Source organism: Sphaerodactylus townsendi, linkage group LG08 (genome assembly GCF_021028975.2).
Source record: "Sphaerodactylus townsendi isolate TG3544 linkage group LG08, MPM_Stown_v2.3, whole genome shotgun sequence".
Lineage (NCBI taxonomy): Eukaryota > Metazoa > Chordata > Lepidosauria > Squamata > Sphaerodactylidae > Sphaerodactylus > Sphaerodactylus townsendi.
In genome coordinates, this window is record NC_059432.1 from 45761676 (window position 1) to 45784694 (window position 23019).

General features: G+C 40.6%; 1 protein-coding gene across 3 annotated transcripts in view; it reads left to right on the forward strand.

Annotated features, from left to right (window-relative positions):
* CTBP2 (C-terminal binding protein 2) overlaps nucleotides 1-23019 on the forward strand; it is a 249470-nt gene that overhangs the window by 133447 nt on the left and 93004 nt on the right. For 2 of the 3 annotated variants that reach the window (XM_048505311.1, XM_048505312.1), the window contains exon 2: nucleotides 20644-20807. The exons of the other annotated variant lie outside the window; for it this stretch is intronic. In XM_048505311.1, coding sequence (XP_048361268.1) covers nucleotides 20750-20807 — 58 coding nt within the window. In that variant the 5' untranslated portion in view covers nucleotides 20644-20749. The remainder of the gene's footprint in view (nucleotides 1-20643; nucleotides 20808-23019) is intronic. 3 annotated transcript variants of the gene reach the window in all.

Here is a 23019-nt window from a genome sequence, read left to right on the forward strand (position 1 = left end):
ATGGGTTCAAGGTGCAGAAAAAGAGATTCCATCTAAACATTAGGAGGATCTTCCTGACAGGTTGGGCTGTTCAACAGTGGAATACACTTCCTCGGGGTGTAGTGGATTCTGCTTCTTTGGAGGTTTTTAAACAGAGCTGGATAGCCATCTGTCATGGGTGCTTTGATTGTCTGTTCCTGCATGGCAGGGGGTTGGACTTGATGGCCCTTGTGGTCTCTTCCAACTCTAGGGTTCTATGATTCAATGCCAAGTATTTCTGCATTGATTAAGCAGACACAAACACAATGAAGTGCCGATTACTTTCCACTGTTCAGTTTGAAGGAAAAGCAAAAAAAAACCAATGGTGCTTGACGGAAAATATTTATTGTCTGTATGCATTTCACATGAGCAGCATCAGCGGGATGTAGCGGTACAAGAAGGGGAAGGCATACAGCCCTTGAAGTTATATCCCCCTGAAATTCATAGGAACCCCAATATAGACAGATATTTTCTCTCAAGCACCCTTGTTTTTTTGCTTTTCCTTGGTACTTTTCCTTATGTTGCTTGGTTCTCTCTTGGTTCTCTCCTTCTTTCTCTCTCTCTCTCTCTTTCTCTTTGCTTCAGTGTGAGCAAGGTGGACCTACATGCCTTTATATCTCTCAGCTTTATTAACAGACCATTTGCACACACTTGTGCAAGTGGCCTCACGGGGGCCACAGACACACCTTTACAAGGAGGAGCATCCGTGGTTCCCTTCCCCACCGCCTCCTGCCTCGCCCTGCTTGCCTGCGAAGCTGTATTTCGCAGGCAGGCAGGGCCGACTCCTGGGTCATAGGATGGCCCCTTTTCCCCCAGGTGGCTCTGCAGATGGGAGCTGAGGAGGGGGTAATATGAAAATTGCTCAATGAGCGATTTTTCTGTTTAAAGCGGCTCACAGCCACGGTGTTCACTAGTCCCTGGCTGTTCTCCACAGTAAAACAAAAGAATTGCTCATTGAGTGATTCTCATATAACCCGCCCTGAGGCTGATGGCATGGGTTTAGAGTCATGTTCAGGGCAGGAACCATGCAAAGTTCCTGCCCCAAACGGTGTTATACCGCCCCAACCCAGCTTTGTTGGCCAGTTTGGAGTGGGCCCTAGAGTGTTGCTGTGTTGTCAAACCAGCAGCAAAACACCACTTTTGGATATTCACTGAAAGTGACATGATGGTGCTGATGTGATGCCATTTAAAAAAAATGTTTTCTTCCCACTGGCAGGTAATGAGGAGAGGAGACTTGGCTCCCCATATGCTTGAAACACCAAAGCAAAAAGGACATGTGGGTTCTTACTAAGAGCTTAGTAAGAGTTAGGAATGGAAGGTTGACAGAGTGGGGCACAGATTCAGCCCCTCAAGACAACGATTTATGGACCACTGACCTGTCTACAATGTAAAGTACTTACTTAAAAGAGCAGGAAGTCAGCTGTAGTCTAAATGTTTTGGATCAGTTTTGTTGTTGTTTTTGCTGCTCCTGAATTATAAATATTAATGGTTTGGGATTTTTTTTTACTATATTTATGTGGACAGAGATATTCTTGTATCCAGTTGCATAGCAGGGATGGCCAACCTATGGCACTCCAGATGTTCATGGACTACAATTCCCATCAGTCCCTGCCAGCATGATGGGAATTGTAGTCCATGAACATCTGGAATGCCACAGTTTGGCCTCTCCTACATTAGGGAAATAAATGAGGCACTGGAGTCCTTTCCAGTTGCATCTTAAGACAAATTGACTGCATGTTTGATATAGATTAATAACAAAAGAGAACCATCTGAACATAAAGGGCCATGCCTTATCTTTTTGACAGTTCAAAAGTTCAGCTTCTCTTTGTTCATCTCCGAAATCGTCACAGAAAAAGCGATAAGAGCTGCAACCTTCAGCTCAGGAACTAGATAATAGTTCCATGACACTGTTTACAGTTTTTCCACAGTTAATCATTTTGAAAAATTAAAAAATGTAATCTGTCACTTTTGAGATTAAAAGCGATGGTTTTTGTTTCATTGGGAGGTGGGAAGCGAAACCACTTTGGATGCTGTTGGTGCTATCTGCACTCTTTGTAAGTATTTCACCAGGATTCTTTTGTGTTTCCTAGCAGTTTTCTCGTACCCTTGCTGCTACTTTCAAAAGCACACCCACACTATGTGTCGCATACTGAAAGGTTGAGAAGCGGCAGTCATGAAATGGAAGTTGACTGAAAACTCATGTTTTTAAGAATTGGGATGTGGCTTGATAATTCAGCTCATAAACTCTGTGTGGGCCTTTCACTCCATAGTGTGAAATGCCCTCTAGTGGCCAAATAAAACATGACTGTGGTTAAAGTACAGCAAATGCCGTTGTTCCAGTAAATTCTCATTTGGCTTTGGTAAATCAATGCTGAGTATGATCTGAATGGCTTCATTTTTGCGCAAACCAAAGGTATGTGCTATCTATTTCAAGATACACCTGTGAGATGAACAGTGAAGTTCATAATCTTGCACGCGTTGTTGGCCTTTACTATACCGACATTAAAACCATTCTCATACGGCAAATATCAAGAGTGGCTTTTTATTTATTTGTTGTTAATATTAGTAAAATTAGGTTTGTTCATGCAAAGTCTTACAGTAATCTGCACAACTGATGCAAAAAGTCGGCACTTTCCATCATAAGCTTTAATACCTATTGTTACAAGATGAAACAAGTTCCCAGAGAGCGTCTGCCACTCAGAGTAGAAAGTAATAAATTAGATGGACTAATAGTCTGATTCAATTTAAGGCAGGTTGCCGTTTCCCCTTCAGATTTATGGAAATCCTGCTGATTTTAGAATGGTTTGTCTGTGTGCTTTCAAGTCTGTTTTTACCAATGATACTCTTCTTTTTTGTCTCTAATCTGTCATTTTTTCTCTTGTTAATCTTTCATTTGTCCATGTTAGTTCCTCTCTGCTCATCCTTTAAAGCCATCTATTTTTTAAAAATGATTTTTGTTCTTCCCTTCCCTTCCTTTGTTTATTGATGATTAAACTATTGCTCTTGTCCTCAAGCTGAAGATCTGTTTGTTTTTAATTCTTTTTCTTCTCAGATTCCATCGCTAGCAAAGGTTTGCCATGTGTCATATGTTGTTTTCATTCTTTCTTGTTTGTTAAACCCCCCCCCCCCCCATCTTCTGGTGCCTTTTCTGTTATTGTTTTTCACCTGTGAAACTCTTTCTAACTTGTATTCATTTTCTTCTTAAAAAAAAAAACTATCGTAAGGCATATTTTTATTTGTGCTTGACCGTTCTTCCTCCAGACTTTATTTTTAGTGGTTTTATTTTGTTTAAGTTAAAAATGTCAACCCATTGTCAGGATCTATTCCTACATGGTTAGTATTGGTGTTATCACTTCTATTCGTTTAACTTAAATGCAGAAATTTTCAGGAAGCCACATTTTACAGCCAATGCAGAATCGTAAAATAGACTCACATGCTTGTTTTCAAATACAAAATATTTAATAATATTTTATAACATGTAGCAGGTGTGTAAAGCACGCTACGAGTTTTGAGAGTACTAAATACACACTATTTCAGAAATTCCTAAACAGTTCTTCACCCATGCTGTAGCCCATACCTGTGTGTGAAAGACTCACTCCTTTGTTCTTTGTGAATTCCAATTTCCAGTGAGGGGGAAAAAAGTTATAGGCAACAAAATGTACAGGAAGGAGCATCTTATGAAGAGGGATCATATTCTCACTTATGCTTTGTGATCTCTCTTCCAGTAGTGAAACAGAAGAAGAATGATTCTTGCTTCTTCAACTACTGAATCTCTAGGAGTAATTTTTAAAACCTTGGGGGTCATTGGGAACCTGGCATTTTTTTGTGCTTCTTTTGTATTAGAGTCTTCTTTCTTAGTTTCCTGGTGGTAAAGAAAAAATACATTATACCCCTGAAATGCCCAGCAAGAGTTCTTTGATACACTTTGAAAAGTGACACAGACAAGGCTACCTTCTGCACTTTTCTAGGATGCCTAATAACCATTACTTCTCTTCCAGGTTGTTGCGCTAATATAAGAATTTTATGAAAAAGAATGTGTTCTGTTCAAATGATGCAGGAATAAACCATCCAGTTATACAGTGTTTTATGTTATCGTCTTTGCTGTTTCTCACGTTAATGGAAAAACAAATGTTCCAGCTTAGGCAGTTTTGTCCCACGTGTCTTTTAAGGCTTATTTTGGCAATTCATCTAAAATCACTGTGATCTTGTGTGAAGCATCTTTCAGAGAGTCTGTTCTCTTCCTTGTCTGGAGTGTACTGAAAAGAGCAGTTCTTTATTTCCAGCCATCAGGAATCAAAATGGGAAGCACAGTTGTTACTGAAACATACTACTGATGTTTAACCTCTGGTATTTTTGCTTCCTCCTTCAGAGTGCAGGAAATGACTTGCTATACTTTTCTCCCCTGTAGTTCTTATCTTTGATTATAACAATATAGCTTCCCCAGTCATTCTAGCTCCAGTTTCAGTCGATCTCTCTTTGTTATTCTGTGACCCTCTAATGTGAAAAGTGAAAAACAGCAGTTGCGACTGACAGCGCTTCAGAGGGAAGTTCTCTGTAGTCTAGTTCCAGCAGAGAACTATTAACTGTTATTTGTGTTGCTGCAAAAAACACAGAAATTGCTAGTACCTAAGATACTGCCCAACTGATCCAGAGAGTCTGTTGCTGAGCCAAAGGACTCTGTCCCCTGAATCAAAGCTCTGTAACAAGCAAGAGTTAAGTTGCGCCCCCTCATTTCAGTGGAAGTACCTCAATAAGGAGCTCTTGCTGCCAGTTTGGATCTTGGCTTCTTCACAGTTTGGGTCACTGGGGAAAGGAGTAGAGGGGTATAGGCAGTCTCTAGAGGCAGGTTCAGTCAGCCATGGTGAATGCTGTCACGTGGCTGAATAGCTTTGTGAACCCTATGTTAAGCAACATGGCTATAGGATAAATAGTAGTGAATGTCTTATTCCATAAGTTGTTCTCTTTCTACTTCTGGTAGACATAACGTGGTGGTCTCTTCTACAGCAATAGTATTGATTACTGTTGGCCATTCATTCTTGCCTTTACTTGTGGGTTGTATAACCAATGGATTGAAAACACTTTAACCCAGACCTATACAACTTGTGGCCTACCAAGAAAGCAGCAGCCTACCAGATATACTTTGGCTTGCTTATATTCCTTTCTCATGTAGTCTTGTTTTTGTAGATCTAGGAAGACGATGCAAACAAAGCATTTATGAAACCACTGGTAAGCAGCCAGAAAAGAACAGTAGAGTGGTAGGGGCTGCATTTAGCTTGGCAAGTCAGAAGTGGTACATGTGTGAATAAATGGTGGCAAGAAGTGGGTCTTTGAGCACCAATTTCTGGGGGTCAGACATGCGGAAAAGCTTTTAGAAACTATTTTTTGTGGTCACTGTTGGAAACAGGAAACTGGACCAGATAGATGCTTGGTCTTCTCCACGGCACATACATAAATTGCTTGATTGTCTGTAAACTCTGTGGGTATACAATCAGATTTTTTTTGTCCAGTAACATGCCTGATATTCAGGACATTGTGTCGGAAATACCTGACGCTACTACTGTCTGTCCGCATTATCACTCCAGATAATATTGCAATCCAGAGTTGTATTCTAAAGGGACATTATTTTCTGTGGGAAGACCTGACATCCGGAGTTGGAAAATCAGGTGTACCCACTTTAAAATAATGATTCTTTAAAATGAAAAGGGATCAAGGCAAACAACTGATTGCTGATAGACCCAAACTAAGGAGGCCTGATCTGTGGGCCATTATTTCTTATGGACAGAAGAGGGCCTCTGGAGACCTGATATACTGCCCAAACAGAAATACCCTTCTGAACCTAGCTTGTGACTCATCTTGTCTGTCTCATTGGTGGCTTCAGGGCCACATCTTATGGCTTTAGGGAGGTGCCACCAGCACAGGTAGCAGCATGGAGAGTGGGCCACTGGGTAGGCTCCTTGGTTCCCAGGCAGCAAACTACAGTGGCCAAACTCCTCTCTTAGAATCAAGATACAAATTGTGTAGGTGAGTTGGGCAGGATGGGGTGAGGTAGAAACATTCAACCCCTTAATGGGTAAGAGCATCTCAGTGATGCTTTGTGAGGGAAATTTTTCTTTTGAAGTCCATACATATCTAGATTCTTGTGTTGCTGTTTTTCCACTCTTTTCAGAACTATATTTATATAGCAATAAATATAATATACCATGCAGTGCCTCTTCATGGTAATCCTGTGCTCGGAAGGATAACAGGATATGAAATGAGATCATTATCACAACAAATACAGTAAAGCACACCCTAATGTATGTTGTACATAATCAAAGATGAAATGCTTTTCTCATCATATACTGAGTCTTGTGATCTGCAACCATCCTTAATACAAAGAAGTCAACCTGCTAAGAACTTCTAGCTGTTTTTTCTTCTCTTTCTGTGTGTGTGTGTGTGTGTGTTTCGATTGAACTCTATACAGTTCAGGCAGCAACTGCATTTCATTCCATCTGTGCTTCAATAGTATTCACAGGAATTGTTTTTTCTAAATATTGGCATTAAAATAGTAGGTCTGTAAGATGCCCAACAGAAAATTTCTCAAACATTGAAATCTTTAGGACCAACTTAATTCTCACAAAGCAGTGGGAAAGCTTTGGCGTATCTCAAAACTCTGTAGGTTGGGTATTCATCATTATGACATACGTTCCACAGTTCCAAGGTGTGTTGGGAAAGTCCTATGTCTGTATTCATTCTTTAAATGAAGATCAGTTGTTGCAGATATAATTATATTATTAAACCATTCATAGCCTGCCTGATTTCCTTGGATTTAAGACCACAAGATTTGGCAGTGTTGTGGGCAAAATGGATTTCATGATACACCAGAAACTACTGCACCAGAAAATGTAAAAAAAAAATGCATTTGGTAATGTAAAAAGCTAGCAGTTAATCATATCCATCCCCATCGCTAATTGCAGTGGACTGATTTTTTAAAGGTCGAGCATGCAATATGATAGTTGTTCTCTTGATATCCTTGTATAAGTGTAGTGGTAACCAAGATCTTTTGCCTTTTGAGGTAGTGGTAGCATAGCTTTAGTCTGCCTGTCCCACCTTGTTGTTCCTTCAGTAGCAGTAGTTGGCACGCCCGCCCCCCCACCTCCCTGGGGCTGTTCCCACCAAGATACTTCTCCTCACCCATTATTCCTCCAGCGCTTTCAAAAAGCAGCTTGGCATTCTGTACTCACCAGCTCCTGAATTCTTGTTCAATTACTTCCTTTGATGAGAGGGAGTTCAGAACCTGTTGTGTTCATTGTCATTGTCTCTGCTCAGTCCCACAAGGGACTATGCAGGCACAAACCTATTGTGAAAAAGGACTTTCCTAAGCTTTCTAGAAGACTAATTGAACAAGTTCCCTTTTCTACTCTGTGTCCCGCTGGTGTTTCCTGCCCAAAGAAGCATGTGACAGGAGCAGGGAGAGCTCTTATCCCTCAGTTCTCTCTTCACTGCCATGAGGAAAGGAATGTCTTCCAAAGCTTTCCTGCTTTTTTTTTACCTCAGGCATCAGAGTTTTTATCATGTGCCCAGTAAGCATGGCTTTGTTAAAAAAATATACCAAGTTCATTACAAAGATGGCACAGAATGACAGTCATGACACTTAACACAGGAGCGTGTAGTGCCTGTAAATCTGGTGTCAAAAGCCCAGAACAATAGGGCTGAGTATTTAAAGATGGCTCTGTGGGAAAATGCCTTAAAGGCTACAGATCCTCAACTAGAGGCACAAAAGTCAGCTGAGAAACAGGAAGACTAAACTCTTGTCAGTTATCTCTGCCACTGTGTTAGCGGAAAAGGCTTCACTACCTCTTATAGTGCCATTTGAGCTTTGTTCTCGGAAGGCAAAGAAAAAAGCAAAACATATGCCTTCAGCCTCATCTCAAAGAGATTGGACACCTATTCTATATTCCGCCCTTTGTCTCCTTGATGCTGAAAGACTCAAACACCTCAAGCCAATAGACTCATTTCTTTTGATACCTGACAAAGCCCATCATACTGAGAATCTCCATTTTCTCAACCCCAAAAGCCCCTCCCCCAGTCTCCATCACCTCAATACTGACAGATCCCATCACCTCCAAGATGACAGTTAGGATCCACACATTACTGCCCTGACATTGTAAAAGAGTTTCCCTAGTTCATCACCTCAACAAGGATCGCCACTCAGAAGTTGGCAAGTGACTTACACATTCACCGTTTCCGCACAGCGCAATTATATCTGGTTAGAACCAGTATCTTACTGTATCTTCAGACAGGGAGTCATTCAGGGATGCATTCCAGTTCAGATTGGACACCTATTCTGTATTCCCCCCATTTGGTATTATCCACAGGGTAGTAGCCAAAATAAGGACAGACAAAACATCATGCCTAATGATGTTCCCATTCTGTTTCCAACCCTACAATCTCCCTCTCAAGTGGTGCGCAGACCGCTCCCCCTATCAAATGACCTTCTCCAAGTTGGTCATCAATAACATAAGCTCATATCTAACAGCCTGACTGATAAGGCAATAGGCATCTGGTCAGACAAGAGTATCAGGGGTTTCACTTGTGTCTTGCAAGCTGGTGACACCAAAATCTTATGTCACTTAGTTCAGGAAGTTTTCTAATTGGGCAATTCAAAATGGCTTCGATTCAGAGGCATGCCCCTTTTTACAGATTTCTGAGTACTTTTTGTCATTTAAAGCAGCAGTGGTGTAGTGGTTAAGAAGAGCAGGTGCATTCTAATCTGGAGGAACCGGGCTTGATTCCCTGCTCTGCCGCCTGGGTTGTGGAGGCTTATCTGGGGAATTCAGATTATCCTGTACACTCCCACACACGCCAGCTGAGTGACCTTGGGCTAGTCACAGCTTTTCGGAGCTCTCTCAGCCCCACCCACCTCACAGGGTGTTTGTTGTGAGGGGGGAAAGGCAAGGAGATTGTAAGCTCCTTTGAGTCTTCTGCAGGAGAGAAAGGGGGGGGGGATATAAATCCAAACTTTTCTTCTCTTCTTCTTCTTCTTCTTCTTCTTCTTCTTCTTCTTCTTCTTCTTCTTCTTCTTCTTCTTCTTCTTCTTCTTCTTCTTCTTCTTCTTCTTCTTCTTCTTCTTCTTCTTCTTCAAAGATAACGGTCTGGCTACTTCATTACCTAGCTCCAGTCTCTGCATGTCATAATAGTATCAATGGTTTTACTGTGTTTTCAGGGTCCTAATCCAAAGGGCATCTCAGTCTGTACCTGCCAATAAAACCTCCCATACCTAAGTGGAGTTTATCATTAGTGTTGACAAGACTTAAGCATAAACCTTTTAAACCCATGACCACCTCTGAAGTTTCTTTGTTGTAATTCAAAACTGCTTTTTTTGTTAGCTATTCCATCAGCCTGCAAGGTGGACGAATTGCAAGCCTTGAGCTGTGACCCTCCTTAAGTTTCATACAAAGTAGTCTTACATCCCAATCTGAAATTTCTTCCAAAGGTAGTCTTCTGCTTCTACCTAGTCCAAGGTATCACTCTACCTGTGTTTTTTCCATCATTGACTTCATTGGCAGAACAAACTCTCCATTCACTAAACGTATGAAGAGCGCTGCTTTATTATTTGAATCATACAAATCATACAAATTGCTAAATGAGCTTGCTATCTCCCAGGTAGGATTGTTCATTGAAAACAAAGTTGTTCTTACTCGAAACGTTCATCCAGTGGTCTTCTGTACAGGCACGCATGCCTCCCTCCTTTTCCCACTGTTGGCTGTCTTGCTTCACACCTCATGACCTCTCTGCAGCAGGGAAGGGTGAACTGTGGGATGTGTGCTTTCCCCTCCCCTGTAAAGTGCTCCTTTGGGCAGGAAATGTCAGCACAAGATGGAGGGAAGGGGGAAGCACTCTTTGTTCAATGAATCTTCTAGAAAGCTTTGGAAAGTCTTCTGGACGGCAGGCCTCCTCCAGCACAGTCCCATATATGCCTGCATAGATCACTTGATGAATAACAATTACAGATAATTGTAACACTGTTTATTGTCTGCCTCCCTGCTTTTTTAAAAGAGTATAAAGGTAGAAGTAATGAGAATTATATCCTTTGTCCCCCTTAGATGTGGGGTGGGGAGCAACAGTAGGCAAATGAGTAGGGGACAGAATGCTGAGGATTACCACCCTCAATCTCCTTCCTCAGGTTGCCTCATTGTAGAGCTGTCCCTTATGTGTGTGTTGTTAGTCTTTGTATTTTGCATTTGACATTATCCCTGATAAAGAGTTTTCAGAAACTGGAAAATTTCCTCATCGTTTTCTTAGAATTTGACTGGTTCTAGCACTGCTGGTGTGTATAAGGGTTTGAGTTTTTTATACCACCGATGGAAGGAATGGCTTATTCTCCAGTCAGATTTTACCACTGTCTTCCATGCTCTTTCTTTTCTGTCACTGGCTGTGTTTCAAATGCGATACTAAAAATCAAATGGAATTTTTTTGCTTCCTTTTTACACTGTTATGGTTAAGTAATTTCTTATAAATAAATAAATAAATAAATAAAAGTCTAGAGCAATGTCCGGCCACTTTCAGGGAAATTTACATTTTGAAAGACACCACTGGAGACTAGCAAGGACATGCAATTACTATATGTAAATCACTTTGGTTGTTTCTTAATCTTTCTGAAGACCTAAGAATTACAGATTTTCCCCCCTGTGTGTCTCTTCTCACTCAGGTTTCATTATATTCTGAAACTACATGTGTGGGTATGTGTTAATTGCACTCCATGCTTTTAGTTATGTTTAGTCTACGTAGAGCTTTGTTTTATTTTTAAATTGAGTTTTAATGTAAAAATTGCTGAGAGCAAGTGCTAGGTATGTCTGATTCCTGTTCCACTAATGGACATTTTGTTAAAATGCAAGCGGCTTGTGTCTTTCCCTAGCCTTCCAGATCCTCCTCAGGGACCTTCATCTATTTTAGTAGGTGTTTAAAAAAGGCTGTCATTATCCCGCAGTATCATCGCAGACTCCTGTCAAACATAAATGAATGGCCCAAATGATGGAAATTACATGAATATGTGAAGTATGTCTGTGGTATGCATTATGATGAATGATAGGTATCTTTTATGTGGAGTTTTTTTTAAAGCACACAGTGATGTGGGCAATGGTTTAATAATTTAATAATGCACTTTGTGTACTTAGCTGTCTGTGTGCTGAGAGGAATGAACTGGACCCAAGAAAATTTTTGATAGGTGTGGTGGTACTTTATGTGTATTTCTCAACATCTCCTATGTTATATGATAATTTTCCTGTAAATCTGTAATAGTAGAATAAAATTCAAGCCCAGTAGCTGCTTAAAGACCAATAAAAGGATATAAGCTTTTGTGAGCCAAAGCTCACTTTGTCATGTTATATGGTGTAGGTTGGGGTCTCCAAACTATGACCCACCAGATATTCATGGACTACCATTTCTATCACCCTCTGTCAGCATGGCCAATTGGCAGAGCTGATGGGAATCATAGCCTGGAGAGCTGTAGGTTGGAGATCTTGAATCTCTGTGCCATATATCCAGTGAATCTCCTGTGACACTGAGCATTCCCTTCCTGTGTGATCCCAACCAGGGGAGGCAGTTTTAAGAATCTATGTGGCTTTCTGTGGGTCTCCCCTTAATCTAGGGAGGTGTGTAGCTCCCTTTGAACTGCTAACTGGAGCTTTGGATCCCGAACCAAGCCTGAGAACAACCATCTTATATCATGACAAGACTGGAAGTCCCATTGTTTAAGGTTACTTTTTTCCATTGTATGAATGCACACTCTGCCTCCTGGATGATAAACAGGGCCGGGCCAGAGCGAGGGGGATGCGTGCACCCTTGCCATGCCCCTGCACCGGTGTGCACTTGGTGCATCGCTCGCGCCCCCCTGTTCCCCTTGGTGCTACGCCACTGATGATAAAGAAAGTTTTCTGTGTGAAATAGCTCAAAAACTTCCAAGAGTGTATATTTCTGGGCATCCCTTTTAGACCCCAGATGTTTGTGTACAATTGTCTTTGGCTGTTCTACAGTGAACCAGCTGTGGAATGTTGGACAAGCTTCATCTGTTCCTCCTTCTCATAGCATCAGTATTGCTGCCTTCTCTAGGTTCACCTTGGAAAGAACCAGCTGGATGTGCAGTTACTATCCTCCAACCTCTTGTCTGTTCTGGCTCTTGGTTAACTGTGAACAAAAGATCTGCCTCTTCTGTGAGTTTCTGGCAGCCTTTCCAAAAGCTGTTCCTCATCTGTAGATGTACTTGAGTTTGAGGATTGCTCTGAAGGAGCATAATCTTCTGGTTCTAAATTGTGCCACATACTGCTTGTTTTCAGATCCCCTGTCATCACTTTGTGAGGCACTGCTCAAGACCATTGTGAAAGCCTCTTCAGGACTCAAACATGAACATTTAGTGGCACCTTCATCCTGAAATGCAAATGTAATACATCCATACAGTGGAATAACGAGTGTTACTCAATTTCCATTTCTGCCACCACCAGCCAACTCAAAACAGTCACCCATTTTGATAGTATATCATCCAATACAAAAGCTGAGTGTGTGCACACACCCACACACCTACCACCTACACATAAACAGTAGTAGAGTACATGTAAAGGCTCAAGAGTGCTGTTTGTGGGCATCAAGCTGGTATAAGCAGACAATCCCTAACACCTAATTTTGTCCTTATGGGATTATGTGTTCCTTCCTTTCCTCCAACTGATGAGTTGTATTTGTACCAAATATGAGCATGGCTAATGCTGAGCAAGGTCTTTATTTTGCAAACACACCTGGTGTTCTGTCCTAGTAAAACTGGGAGCTTTTGTTAGCATTGACTATGATGAATTGGCTAAGTTTAGGATGGTTAATACAACAACAGATTGTGAAGAGCTCCAAAAGGATCTCTCCAAACTGGGAATGTGCATTAAAATGGCAAATAAGATTGAATATGAATAAGTGTAAAGTGATGGATATTAGGACAAAAAATCCCAGCTTTGCATATACACTGATGGGATCTGTGCTAGCAGCAACAGACCAAGAAAAGGATCTTGGGATGGTGGTGGTGAAATGTCAAACCAGTGTACGGCTACTATGAAAACGGCAAATTCCATATTGGTCACAGTTAGACAAGGAACAGAGAAATAAAAATGCTGCTGTTATACTGCCCATATACAAATATATGGTGAGACCACTGTTGGAATACTGTGTATAGTTTTGGTCACGATACCTAAAAAAGGATATTGCAGAGCTTGAGAAGGTGCAGAAAAGAGCAACCAAAATGGCTAGTAGATCTAGACCCATGATCATTATTTTGCTGTTCTGCTGCAGACCAACATTTAAAACTATGGTTAAGTAAAGGTAACTATTGGTTAGATGTGAGGTTGAATTTGATTTAGAAATAAAAATTTGGCCTGTTCCCAGTCACTTGACCATGGAATTATGCTTATGCTTATACCAGCAAGTTATAAAGCTTGCTTGAATTAGTTGCAGAGAGTTAGCCTTGCTGCTCTGTGCATTTTTACCTCTTAAGTACAGGAGCATTGTTTATGAAATTCATGTTGGTGTTCATCCAACATATTCCATGTTGTATGTATTATGAGGTCATTGTCTTCTCTCTTTTTTTTAGATTTGTGTTTCTCAAGTAACAGTTTATTCCAGACATTCATGAAATTAGTCAAGAGCACTATTGTGTGCAGCAAGGGATTCATTTACTTGGATTAATTTTTGAACCAGAATTTTCAGATGATTGTGTGAAGCACAAGAGCAAACAGTGAATATAGATTTTGCTTGTTCAAATTCATAGTTGCATATCTTTTTAAAAAGATGTTTACCACTGTTCTTAATAAATCCCATATTTAAGGATTCTGGGTTTCTTTCTCTTTTCAGAGTCCAATTTACATGTGTTCGAGATCTGATAATGTTGGTAATTACTTGGGGGGGGGGAGATAGAGTTTTCTTTCTTTCTTTCTTTCTTTCTTTCTTTCTTTCTTTCTTTCTTTCTTTCTTTCTTTCTTGCTTGCTTGCTTGCTTGCTTGCTTGCTTGCTTGCTTGCTTGCTTGCTTGCTTATGCTTGTGTTCTATTGATGATCCAAGAGTTCCTGCTGTTGTCATGTGCAGTTAGTTTAAAAGCAAATGTTTTACATGCAGTGATTTTTGACTGGAGAAATAATGAAGGCATTACAAATTAAAATGGTTATTCTCAAGGATTTGCTCTAAATTGTGCGTTTAAGGGTAATACTTGGTAATGAGAGACAGATATAAGGGACAGTTTTGTGTTCAATACCATAGCTGCATTACCAGAACCAACATGAGCACCATGCTGGACTTGGGGACTCCACTGCTCTGCCACACAGTCTCTCCACCTACGAGTCCTCCCAGAGCAATCTGGACTGCTGCTAACTACTATACTCCTAGTTTTCCATAGACTCATCATTTGATTTAATTCAGGATGCTGATTTTAATGCACCAACTTTTATGGTTAGATGTAACTTATCAAATGTATTGTTGTGGTTTAAATAACTGGTGTTATGTTGGGCTTGTTGTGAACTGCCCTGAGCCCTGCTGGACAGAGGGAGCATAGGATATACATATAAATAAAATGAATGTATTCATGGTGGTAGGACATGTGACTGTCTAGCTCAAAAAGAAGCTATGCTAGTCATGTTATTCACCACTTGCCTGCTCACCTGAGGTGAGCAGCACTTACAACTGGTTGCAGTGGCGTAGCTTCCATGGGGATGTCCAGGGACAAATGTCCTGGGTGCCCCCCGTGGAGTCATGTGGGGGCCCTGGAAAATCATGCCCCACACTTCCAGGAAGGAAGGGGTGTGTGGCTGGGCCAAAGTCTACTCAGGCGGCATGCACATGTTGAGCCCAGGCCCAGCCACGCCCTGGGAATGAGGAGGGGTGTGGCTGGACAAGGCCTGCACCCATTGGCTGACTTGGTGGGCCATGGGTGTACTCTTTGTCTCTTCGGAGAACACAGCCACAGCCCACCAGGCTAGCCAACGTCATGCCTGAACACAGCCACTCCCTCTTCCTTATTTGATTCCTTCCTAGTCATGCTCATTTTTGTATGATTACTGCTTATTTCTAAAGATTTCTCCTTGGAAATGCATCTGTATCAAGGAAACTAGTTAGCATATGCTGACTGCTAATATCATATCAGCCGCTACATAAATTGAAAAGTTTTGATCATAGGGTTTATTCAGAAGGCTATCACCAATAATTTCAAGAGCTTCTGATTAAGTATGCAAGCTCTGGATGCTAACTGATACATCACTAATGAATTTAAGTGGCTGTGGTTGGCCCTGAATCTTGATGTTTAAAACTGGATGCTACCTTTATGAGATTCTTATAAATACCATTGCATGAGATGGGTCATTGGAAAGAAACTGCAATGCAAGCACATTGGAAGTCCAAAAGTGAACTGTCCAAGACGATACGGTGCAAGTATGCAGAATTAGCCAGTGAAATAAAGTTGCTATCAGTGTATTAGGATGGATTTATGATCTTTTTTATGAGTATTGTTGGGAAAAAATGTAGCAAATGCACATGACATACTAAAATAATGGTTGTGAGAGAATGCTGCAGTGTGCCGGTTGGGTAAAGCCTTGAAGGACACTAAAAATAAATAAATCTAGAGTTCCATCATTACTTCAAATTCAAAATTGCTGTTCAAGATAAGTCTTCCTAAAGTTCTTGCAACCATGCACAAATTAGTGGAGCATTGTTGATGTATGGCTTTCTTCACAGTTCCTATGGCCAGTCCTTTATATCATAAGTGTAACATATCTAGAATATGCTACTAGATCTATGCTTGGTAGTTTGCTAGGACTGGGCCATGTAGAAGGAAAAAAGAGGAGAGAAGGAACTTCTGCAGGAATAGCTGAAAGTGGAAAGAGCCAGCACTAGTGGTTTTGACAGCAGCTGCCATGCAACTTCTTTCAGCTTCAGTTTGGGGGCGGGGGGCATGGAGAAGCCACATAGCATTAATATATCCAGCTGCTCTTCTCCCACTAGGCAAAAAATATCTAGTTCTTTGTACAGGTATATGGAGAATGATATGCTTCCAGTCACTTTATTGTGTGGTTAGCTGACCTTACTCAGTTACATCAAACAATTGATAGACCAATTACCAAATATTAATTGATAAAATTCATTCTCCAGCCCAGATCTAGACCCAGTTACTGGTTGTTGCATTTTAAAATGGCCAGTCTTTCAATGGCATAGACATTATCACAGGTAGAAAGAAGGTGGCTACATTTCTCTTGAGCTACTGCATAAAATAGCCAAAACAAGGACAATAATCTCCTCTATGATACCATGGATCCTGGTTTGTGTGTACGTATGCACTTGGGTTTGGGGTTGCTTCCCAGTCTCACAAAGGTAACCTTTGAACAACAGAGTTAACTTCTGCATACCTGATTAGGCCAGCTCAAGCCCAGGCATAACCCTACCTACTTTTAGTTTCCTTCTTTATTCTTACGGGAATTGAAAGAGTGTTTTTAATTAAACTGAGAAATGTTGACAATGGAAAAATATTTCATTTGGCTTTATCTACTGTAACCATTTGTTTATTTATGTATGTGCCCCCCCCCCCCCATGCAAATACAATAAGCTCTTGACTTAAGAAAGGTTCAGTTCCTAATACAGGGGTTTAGGTACTTTTGAAAGGCAAGATTAATAATTAATAGGAGTGGGAATCATGCTTTTTAGGATCTTCACATTTTGTGGGGGAAGGAATCAATTAATTATTACTATAAATCTCTGTGATTATGCTGCAGTCATATTGCTGGGAAATTGGCCATTAACTACCAGGGAATCGCCCCTCTCCTATCAGTCAGAATTCAGCAGTGCCAGTGAGCCCGTTCTTTTTATAAATTAACTATCAACCTGATGCATAATTGATAACCATCTATAATAATAACAATAATCTCCGTGAAATTATGATCCTGGTAGGCAGTAGATTTGTTACAACTCTACCCCCTGCAGTATGATATCACATTTGTTAACTATTAAAAGCCAGTAGTTTCTGGAAGATTGAATCTGTGTAGCAGAGACCACTAGGACCTTAGGTGGTAGTGCGTGATACCATACAGCAATGTAAGACAGTTGATGTTTCCATAAGGTACTTGGGTTGGTTATCAAAAATGACACAGAGCTCTCCAATGGTCTCAGTCCAACTCTAGGCACGCATATTGCCATTTTCATTAAAGAAAGCATTCAACTAGTGGGGCCAGATGAGCATTGTGATTTCAGAATAAAATTTGCATCTATATTGCCTACATGTGCTGAAATGTAATCCTGCCAAAGATTCCTCTTGCTGAATTGAATCAAGGCTGTTATGTAGTAGCTTCCATTCTCAGATCTCCTTGCTCACAGTGAGAACAGCCTCATTCCCTACACAAACCAGTTCACAAAATCAAACGAATGTTGTTGCAACTCTTCACCTTGTATTTTTATCTTACCAAACACAAATTGCTTCTTTAGTATGAGTTTTGGACAATCTGGCTGGCTGGAGTTCTAGAGTGGGTACAAACCAGCACGAGGTAAAGTTAGAGCAGTGGTTCTCAACCTGGGGGTCGGGACCCCTTTGGGAGTCAAATTACCCTTTCACAGGGGTCGCCTAAGACCATTGGAAAACGGTCTTTTTATATTTTATATATACCAATTTTATGGTTGGAGCTCACCACAACATGAGGAACTGTATTAAAGGGTCGTGGCATTAGGAAGGTTGAGAACCACTGAGTTAGAGCATGTTCGTATCTGTTTTAATGATGGGAAGGCAAATGAGGAGCCTGGAATTCTGTAGCAAACACACCTTTATCTTGTTTGGATGTGAGGGCAATCAGGCTCCGACATCTGTCACCCTTCAGGGTTGATTTGTCTGATCTAGGTGGATGTCTCCTACATCCCTCACCGCTCCATGTATGTCTCTTTCGAAGCTTCGTGCTTGGTGGAAGGGGATGACCATCCCAGATAGGAGTGAACCATTCTTCAGTCAAGGCTTTAAGGAAGATTGCTGGGCTGTTAATTATTACTACAGAAACTGAATAAGTTCTATTTCAGTGTCATGGGGCAGAACCAGCAAGTTATGTCTGCAAACTTTAATACCCTTGAAAACTTGCATTCCAAGGCTCCAAGTCCAAACATTTTGTTTATTTTGTATATGTTAAAATGGTATTGTATGTGCATCGCCTTGTTCACCACCCAACTGCCTTCACATCGGATTGAAGATCTTTGGGAGGAAAATCTGTCACCCACATGCACAAAATTCATAGGCATTTTTAACAGTTGACTCACAGACATTAGTATTTATCCATATACCTAGTTGAATGAGCAAGTGCGGCATTAAACATGCCAAAGACAGTCAATCAGATTCTAGGTCACATTTTCCCTGTTATTCAGAATTGGTTGAATTTTCACTGGATCAAAGGTTAGGATAGTTTTACTTGGAGAACTGTTAATGTATCTGGTATAGAGTTCCTAAAATCTGATGTTGGTACAAGGTGTTTTTTTTTTACTTTCTCTAAGTTCGTCTAACAGTGGTATGATGTTTGCCCCCCAAAAAGCAAGTTGCAAGAATGTATTGCACTGGGATATAATGATACTACAGTCAGGTCTGGTCTCTGCAAATTCTGGCATAGCTGTTTGAAGAATAAACATCGCCATTTTCTGTGGTGTGCTTCATAATTCTCACGGAGTTTTGCTGATCTTTGGTAAAAGTCTCAAAGTGCCATACACCTAAGAGGTACATAGATTTTAAGTGAGATTCCTCAAGTGTAAAATTCTGATGCCTCTTAAGAATCTATCATATGACTGTTTCAAATGTTTGCTTTTTACATACCTAGAATTTTTTCTGTTGTTTCTCATGCTTTTTGCAGATTTTCTAGTAAGATTATATATTCAGAGCAATCACATTGTATTGTTAAACCAGGCACTGATAAAAATTTCTCTTAACGGTACAATGCTAATTAGGGATGTGTGAATCGCATGTCATCATCAAGGAAAGTTCTATGGTGCGATTACCACAGTGATGTGTGTGTGTTTGTACAGGTGCGTCTTCAGTCAGAATCCCAAATTCTGCGAGCAGTATACAAACACAAGGAGTGAGCTCTCAGAAATCTATTTAATATGCCTCACTGAATAGCATACTTTTAAAAAGATGGCTTCAGAATTTTGTGTTGCATTATCTTGGATGATAGGATTGCATGGAGTCACAAGATAAATATTGAAGAAATAAATGCAGGAGTGTGGAGTTGAAAGCTTTGGCAAACAAAGAAGCTGAGCAAACAACTTCTACCCCCCGACCACCAGAAGCAATGTTTCTAAGCTTTAATTAGAAACAGCCAACACATTTCCAATATTTTCTCAACAGCACAGGGTGGGTCATGTTTTTTTTTTAAATAAGAAACTTGAGAATATCTGTAAGTACACATGCTACAAGTTTCTGGCTGGGAGGCCGCATTCAGTGCTCTGGGGTATGATCAGATCCATAAAAATTCCTTGACTTCATATTCATGTGTACAGCTGTATTTGCTGTAACTGACTTTATGGTACAGTGTAGTAGCCTCCAGCAGAGTCCAGAGAACAGTGCTGGAGGCAACATGAGTCCTAATGGATGCAGATTGTGATTGCTATAATAATGTGGCTATTCTTGACAAGGAGCCTGGAACTGTGTATATGCTAATATCTCTGCCTAAGCCACAGTGAAGTCCAGAGAGCTCAACATCAAGCTCTTATGACAAATGCATATTTTAATAGCGCAGTGCAGCAAAAATTCAGAATCACTTCTAAAGAATTTATTTGTCTATAAATGTATATATCTTTATTTTATATATTTATATATCTGTTTACTGGGCAAGGGGCAAAAATATATACTGACTCAGAACATCAGCCTATTTCTTTAACTCTGTCCATAGTCTAGTGTTTGAGCTGTAGGCATCTGTTTAATTGCAACATCACAGAGGATAGCCCCTATCCTGCCTCAGATAAGTTATGTAATGAATGGCATGGGATGTCATGCTATGCGTTGTGTTGCAATAATCTCATGTCAGCCACAAATTCCACCTTTAGTTGTAATCCCATTTATAAGAATTTGTTGTTGTTTATCTGACACATGAGTAATTAGGAAGGGTCCATGGAACAAAACAGTTTCAGGGGTGCATTTATGTTTGGAAGCATTATTACTAGTCTTGCTTCATTCCATTCTGTCTCTTCCCTGTCTGGTCCCATACCGAGTTTGGGGATCAAGTACATTGCTTGTGCACTAGAACCCAGCTGACTGTCTTGAAATGGTTCAACATCTTCTTAGTATGATTCAAAATTGTAGTGCCCCAGTCCTTTCAGCATTCTCCTGAGGCCAAGCTGGCGAACGTATGGCACTGCAGATGTTCATGGACTACAATTCCCATCAGCCCCTGCCAGCTGATGTGACTTTTATGAAGTAGACCTGGTTTGTGGAATGTGAATGGATTTAAGTAAAACTAGCTCACTTCTGTCCCCCTTAGTTACAGTGTTTATGGGTTCTGTCATTTACGATTAATTTTCTTGAGGATCAGAATTTCAACTAATTCAGTTAGCATCTATAGTCACTTACAGATCAATGCTTTACCAAGAGCTAATGGCGTACAACTCTTGTTTCAGGATTCAAAGTGACGTTATGCACTCGGACTACTGTGAATTTCTATAAGTTCTTCGGGGATTGCTTTATCCTTTGATTTACAAAACTTACAAATAACACAGTAGAGCAATGGCACTTGTGGACAAACACAAAGTCAAACGGCAGCGATTGGACAGAATTTGTGAAGGTAAGCCTTGATGTAATCTATGTATCTAATACAGTATTCCTAGGAGCTTTAGAAAACTTGTGATATCTTTCATTGCTGTTTCTTGTTATGGAAAACAAATTCAGAAGTAAAATTATATTACTGCAGCAGAACATAGCACCCTACTTGCATCTAACATAATTTTCATCTCTCATTCATGATAGATGACTAGTAATGATTATGAAAAACATGAGTATTATGTAATGTTCTTACTCTGGAGTTACCCCACATATATCCCTAATGTGAAAAATCTTTGGGTCAGCCTTTGAGAACTCCTTAGAAGTCATGTGTATTGATATGAAACATTTTGTTTATTGTTCTTGGTTACGTAGGGCTGGTTCACATGTAATATTCTAGCTCTGGGGTCCCCAATATGGTACCCATGGGCCCAGGAACATCATTGACACCTTTCCTGACACCCACCTAGTACTTTTAGAAAGACTGATATAACCAGGTTTGGCTTTTTGAGTTTTTCCTGTTTATGCTGTAATGTTGATAGTGGCTTTCTGTAGAGTTCTTTACCTGTCTATGTAGCAGAGTGATATTTTGAAAACACAGCAGGACATGATTCTGACTGAACATTGACAGGGCTGGACAACTAAAATGCTTAATGCATCTAACTGGAACTTCTATTGAAGTCATTTGATCTTCACAGTTTGAATGTATATTTTTATAATTCAGTGGAAATTAGTAACAATATAATTACATTGAATTTTGATCACTTTTCCAGAATCCTTTGTGTTTCTATAAATACTTTGCTAGAATTTCTTTCTTGCTGTGCATGTACAAGAAGCTCTGACCAACATTCAGCATCAACTATTATTGTTATAAGTATTAGCACATGTTAGAAAGGTCTAGGTTCTTGAGGGAATGACTCACATAAGAGGACAGTCAGGAAAAGAACCATTTTTTCTCCTACATAAGTTCAATAGATGCTTGTAAAATGAAATCACATATTGCCAGATAATGATTTCTGAGCTAGCTCAACATGTGCATGCAATAAAACGTAAGAAAATATTGTTAAACAATATAATTTTAAAAGGGATCCCGTTAAATATAACTTCTTCCTGAAATGTTGGAGAGCTACTATCAGAGTTATGCATAACATTATCACCCTAAAATTTGGGGGTTGGCTCTGGCTCCTGCAGCAGCCATACTGTGATTAGCTTCATCTCCCATGGCTGCCATTTTGTCATTGCACCCACCATCCTAGGGTCAATGTCAGCACACTGGATAAGTTGTGGTGTCCCTGTTCTGTGTATCATGTGGTGACTATGTCCCTGTTCTAATCTATGTTTGATGTCGAAAGTGGTTGCCGCTGTAATCAGTGAGTTCTTTGCTCACATAAATAAATAAATGAAAAGACATTTTTTTTTGTTTTGACTGTTAGTACCTCTTCAAAATTTTCTCAATAGAACCTTAGGTATTTGCCATAAAGACAAACAACAATATCAGAGGTCTAAAAATAAATGATCAAACACACAAGATCAATATGTTTGCTGACAATGTAGCAATATTAACCATAAATCCTGAAGAAGCTTGACCAGAATTAATGAGAGATCCATGAATATGAAACAGTAGCAGGATTATGTGTTAATTATAAAAAAATCTGGAGTGCTATATATAAACACTAGCGGGGCCCAGCCACGCGTTGCTGTGGCTTATTGTGGTGAAATGGGAAAGGAACAGTAGCAGCAAATCAATTGCAGAGGCCAGCAGTACGTGCTCATGCAAACATGCAGCCTGATACTGTGCGATGTCATTGATGTGTGTGCCCGCATTCCTTGGGTGGCGGGGGGGGAATGGAAAGGCACATCTCCCACACATCTAGGCTGGCTGGTCATGATCCTTTACCTGAGAGTAAATTCGGTTGATGGAAATGGGTGTTGTTTTTGAGGAAACCCTCTGAGGGGCGCGACGCAGCCATTCAAAGTATGTCACGGTTGCTGTACCGAGCTTACTCCTGAGTAATGTGTGCCTGGTTTCTTAACTGTAACCGCAGTATTCAGGGAATCTAGGGTGCCTGGCCCCTCCCTCCCATCCCTTGCATGTTGCCCCTCACTCTCTTCCCTCCCTCACTTCTCTTCCCTTGCATGCCACCCCTCCCCCTCCTTCCCTTCCCTTTTCTTCTGCTAGGGTGGGTGGGTCATATCAAGATGCTGGGCCCCCTGTCTCCCCTCCTTTGCATGCCACC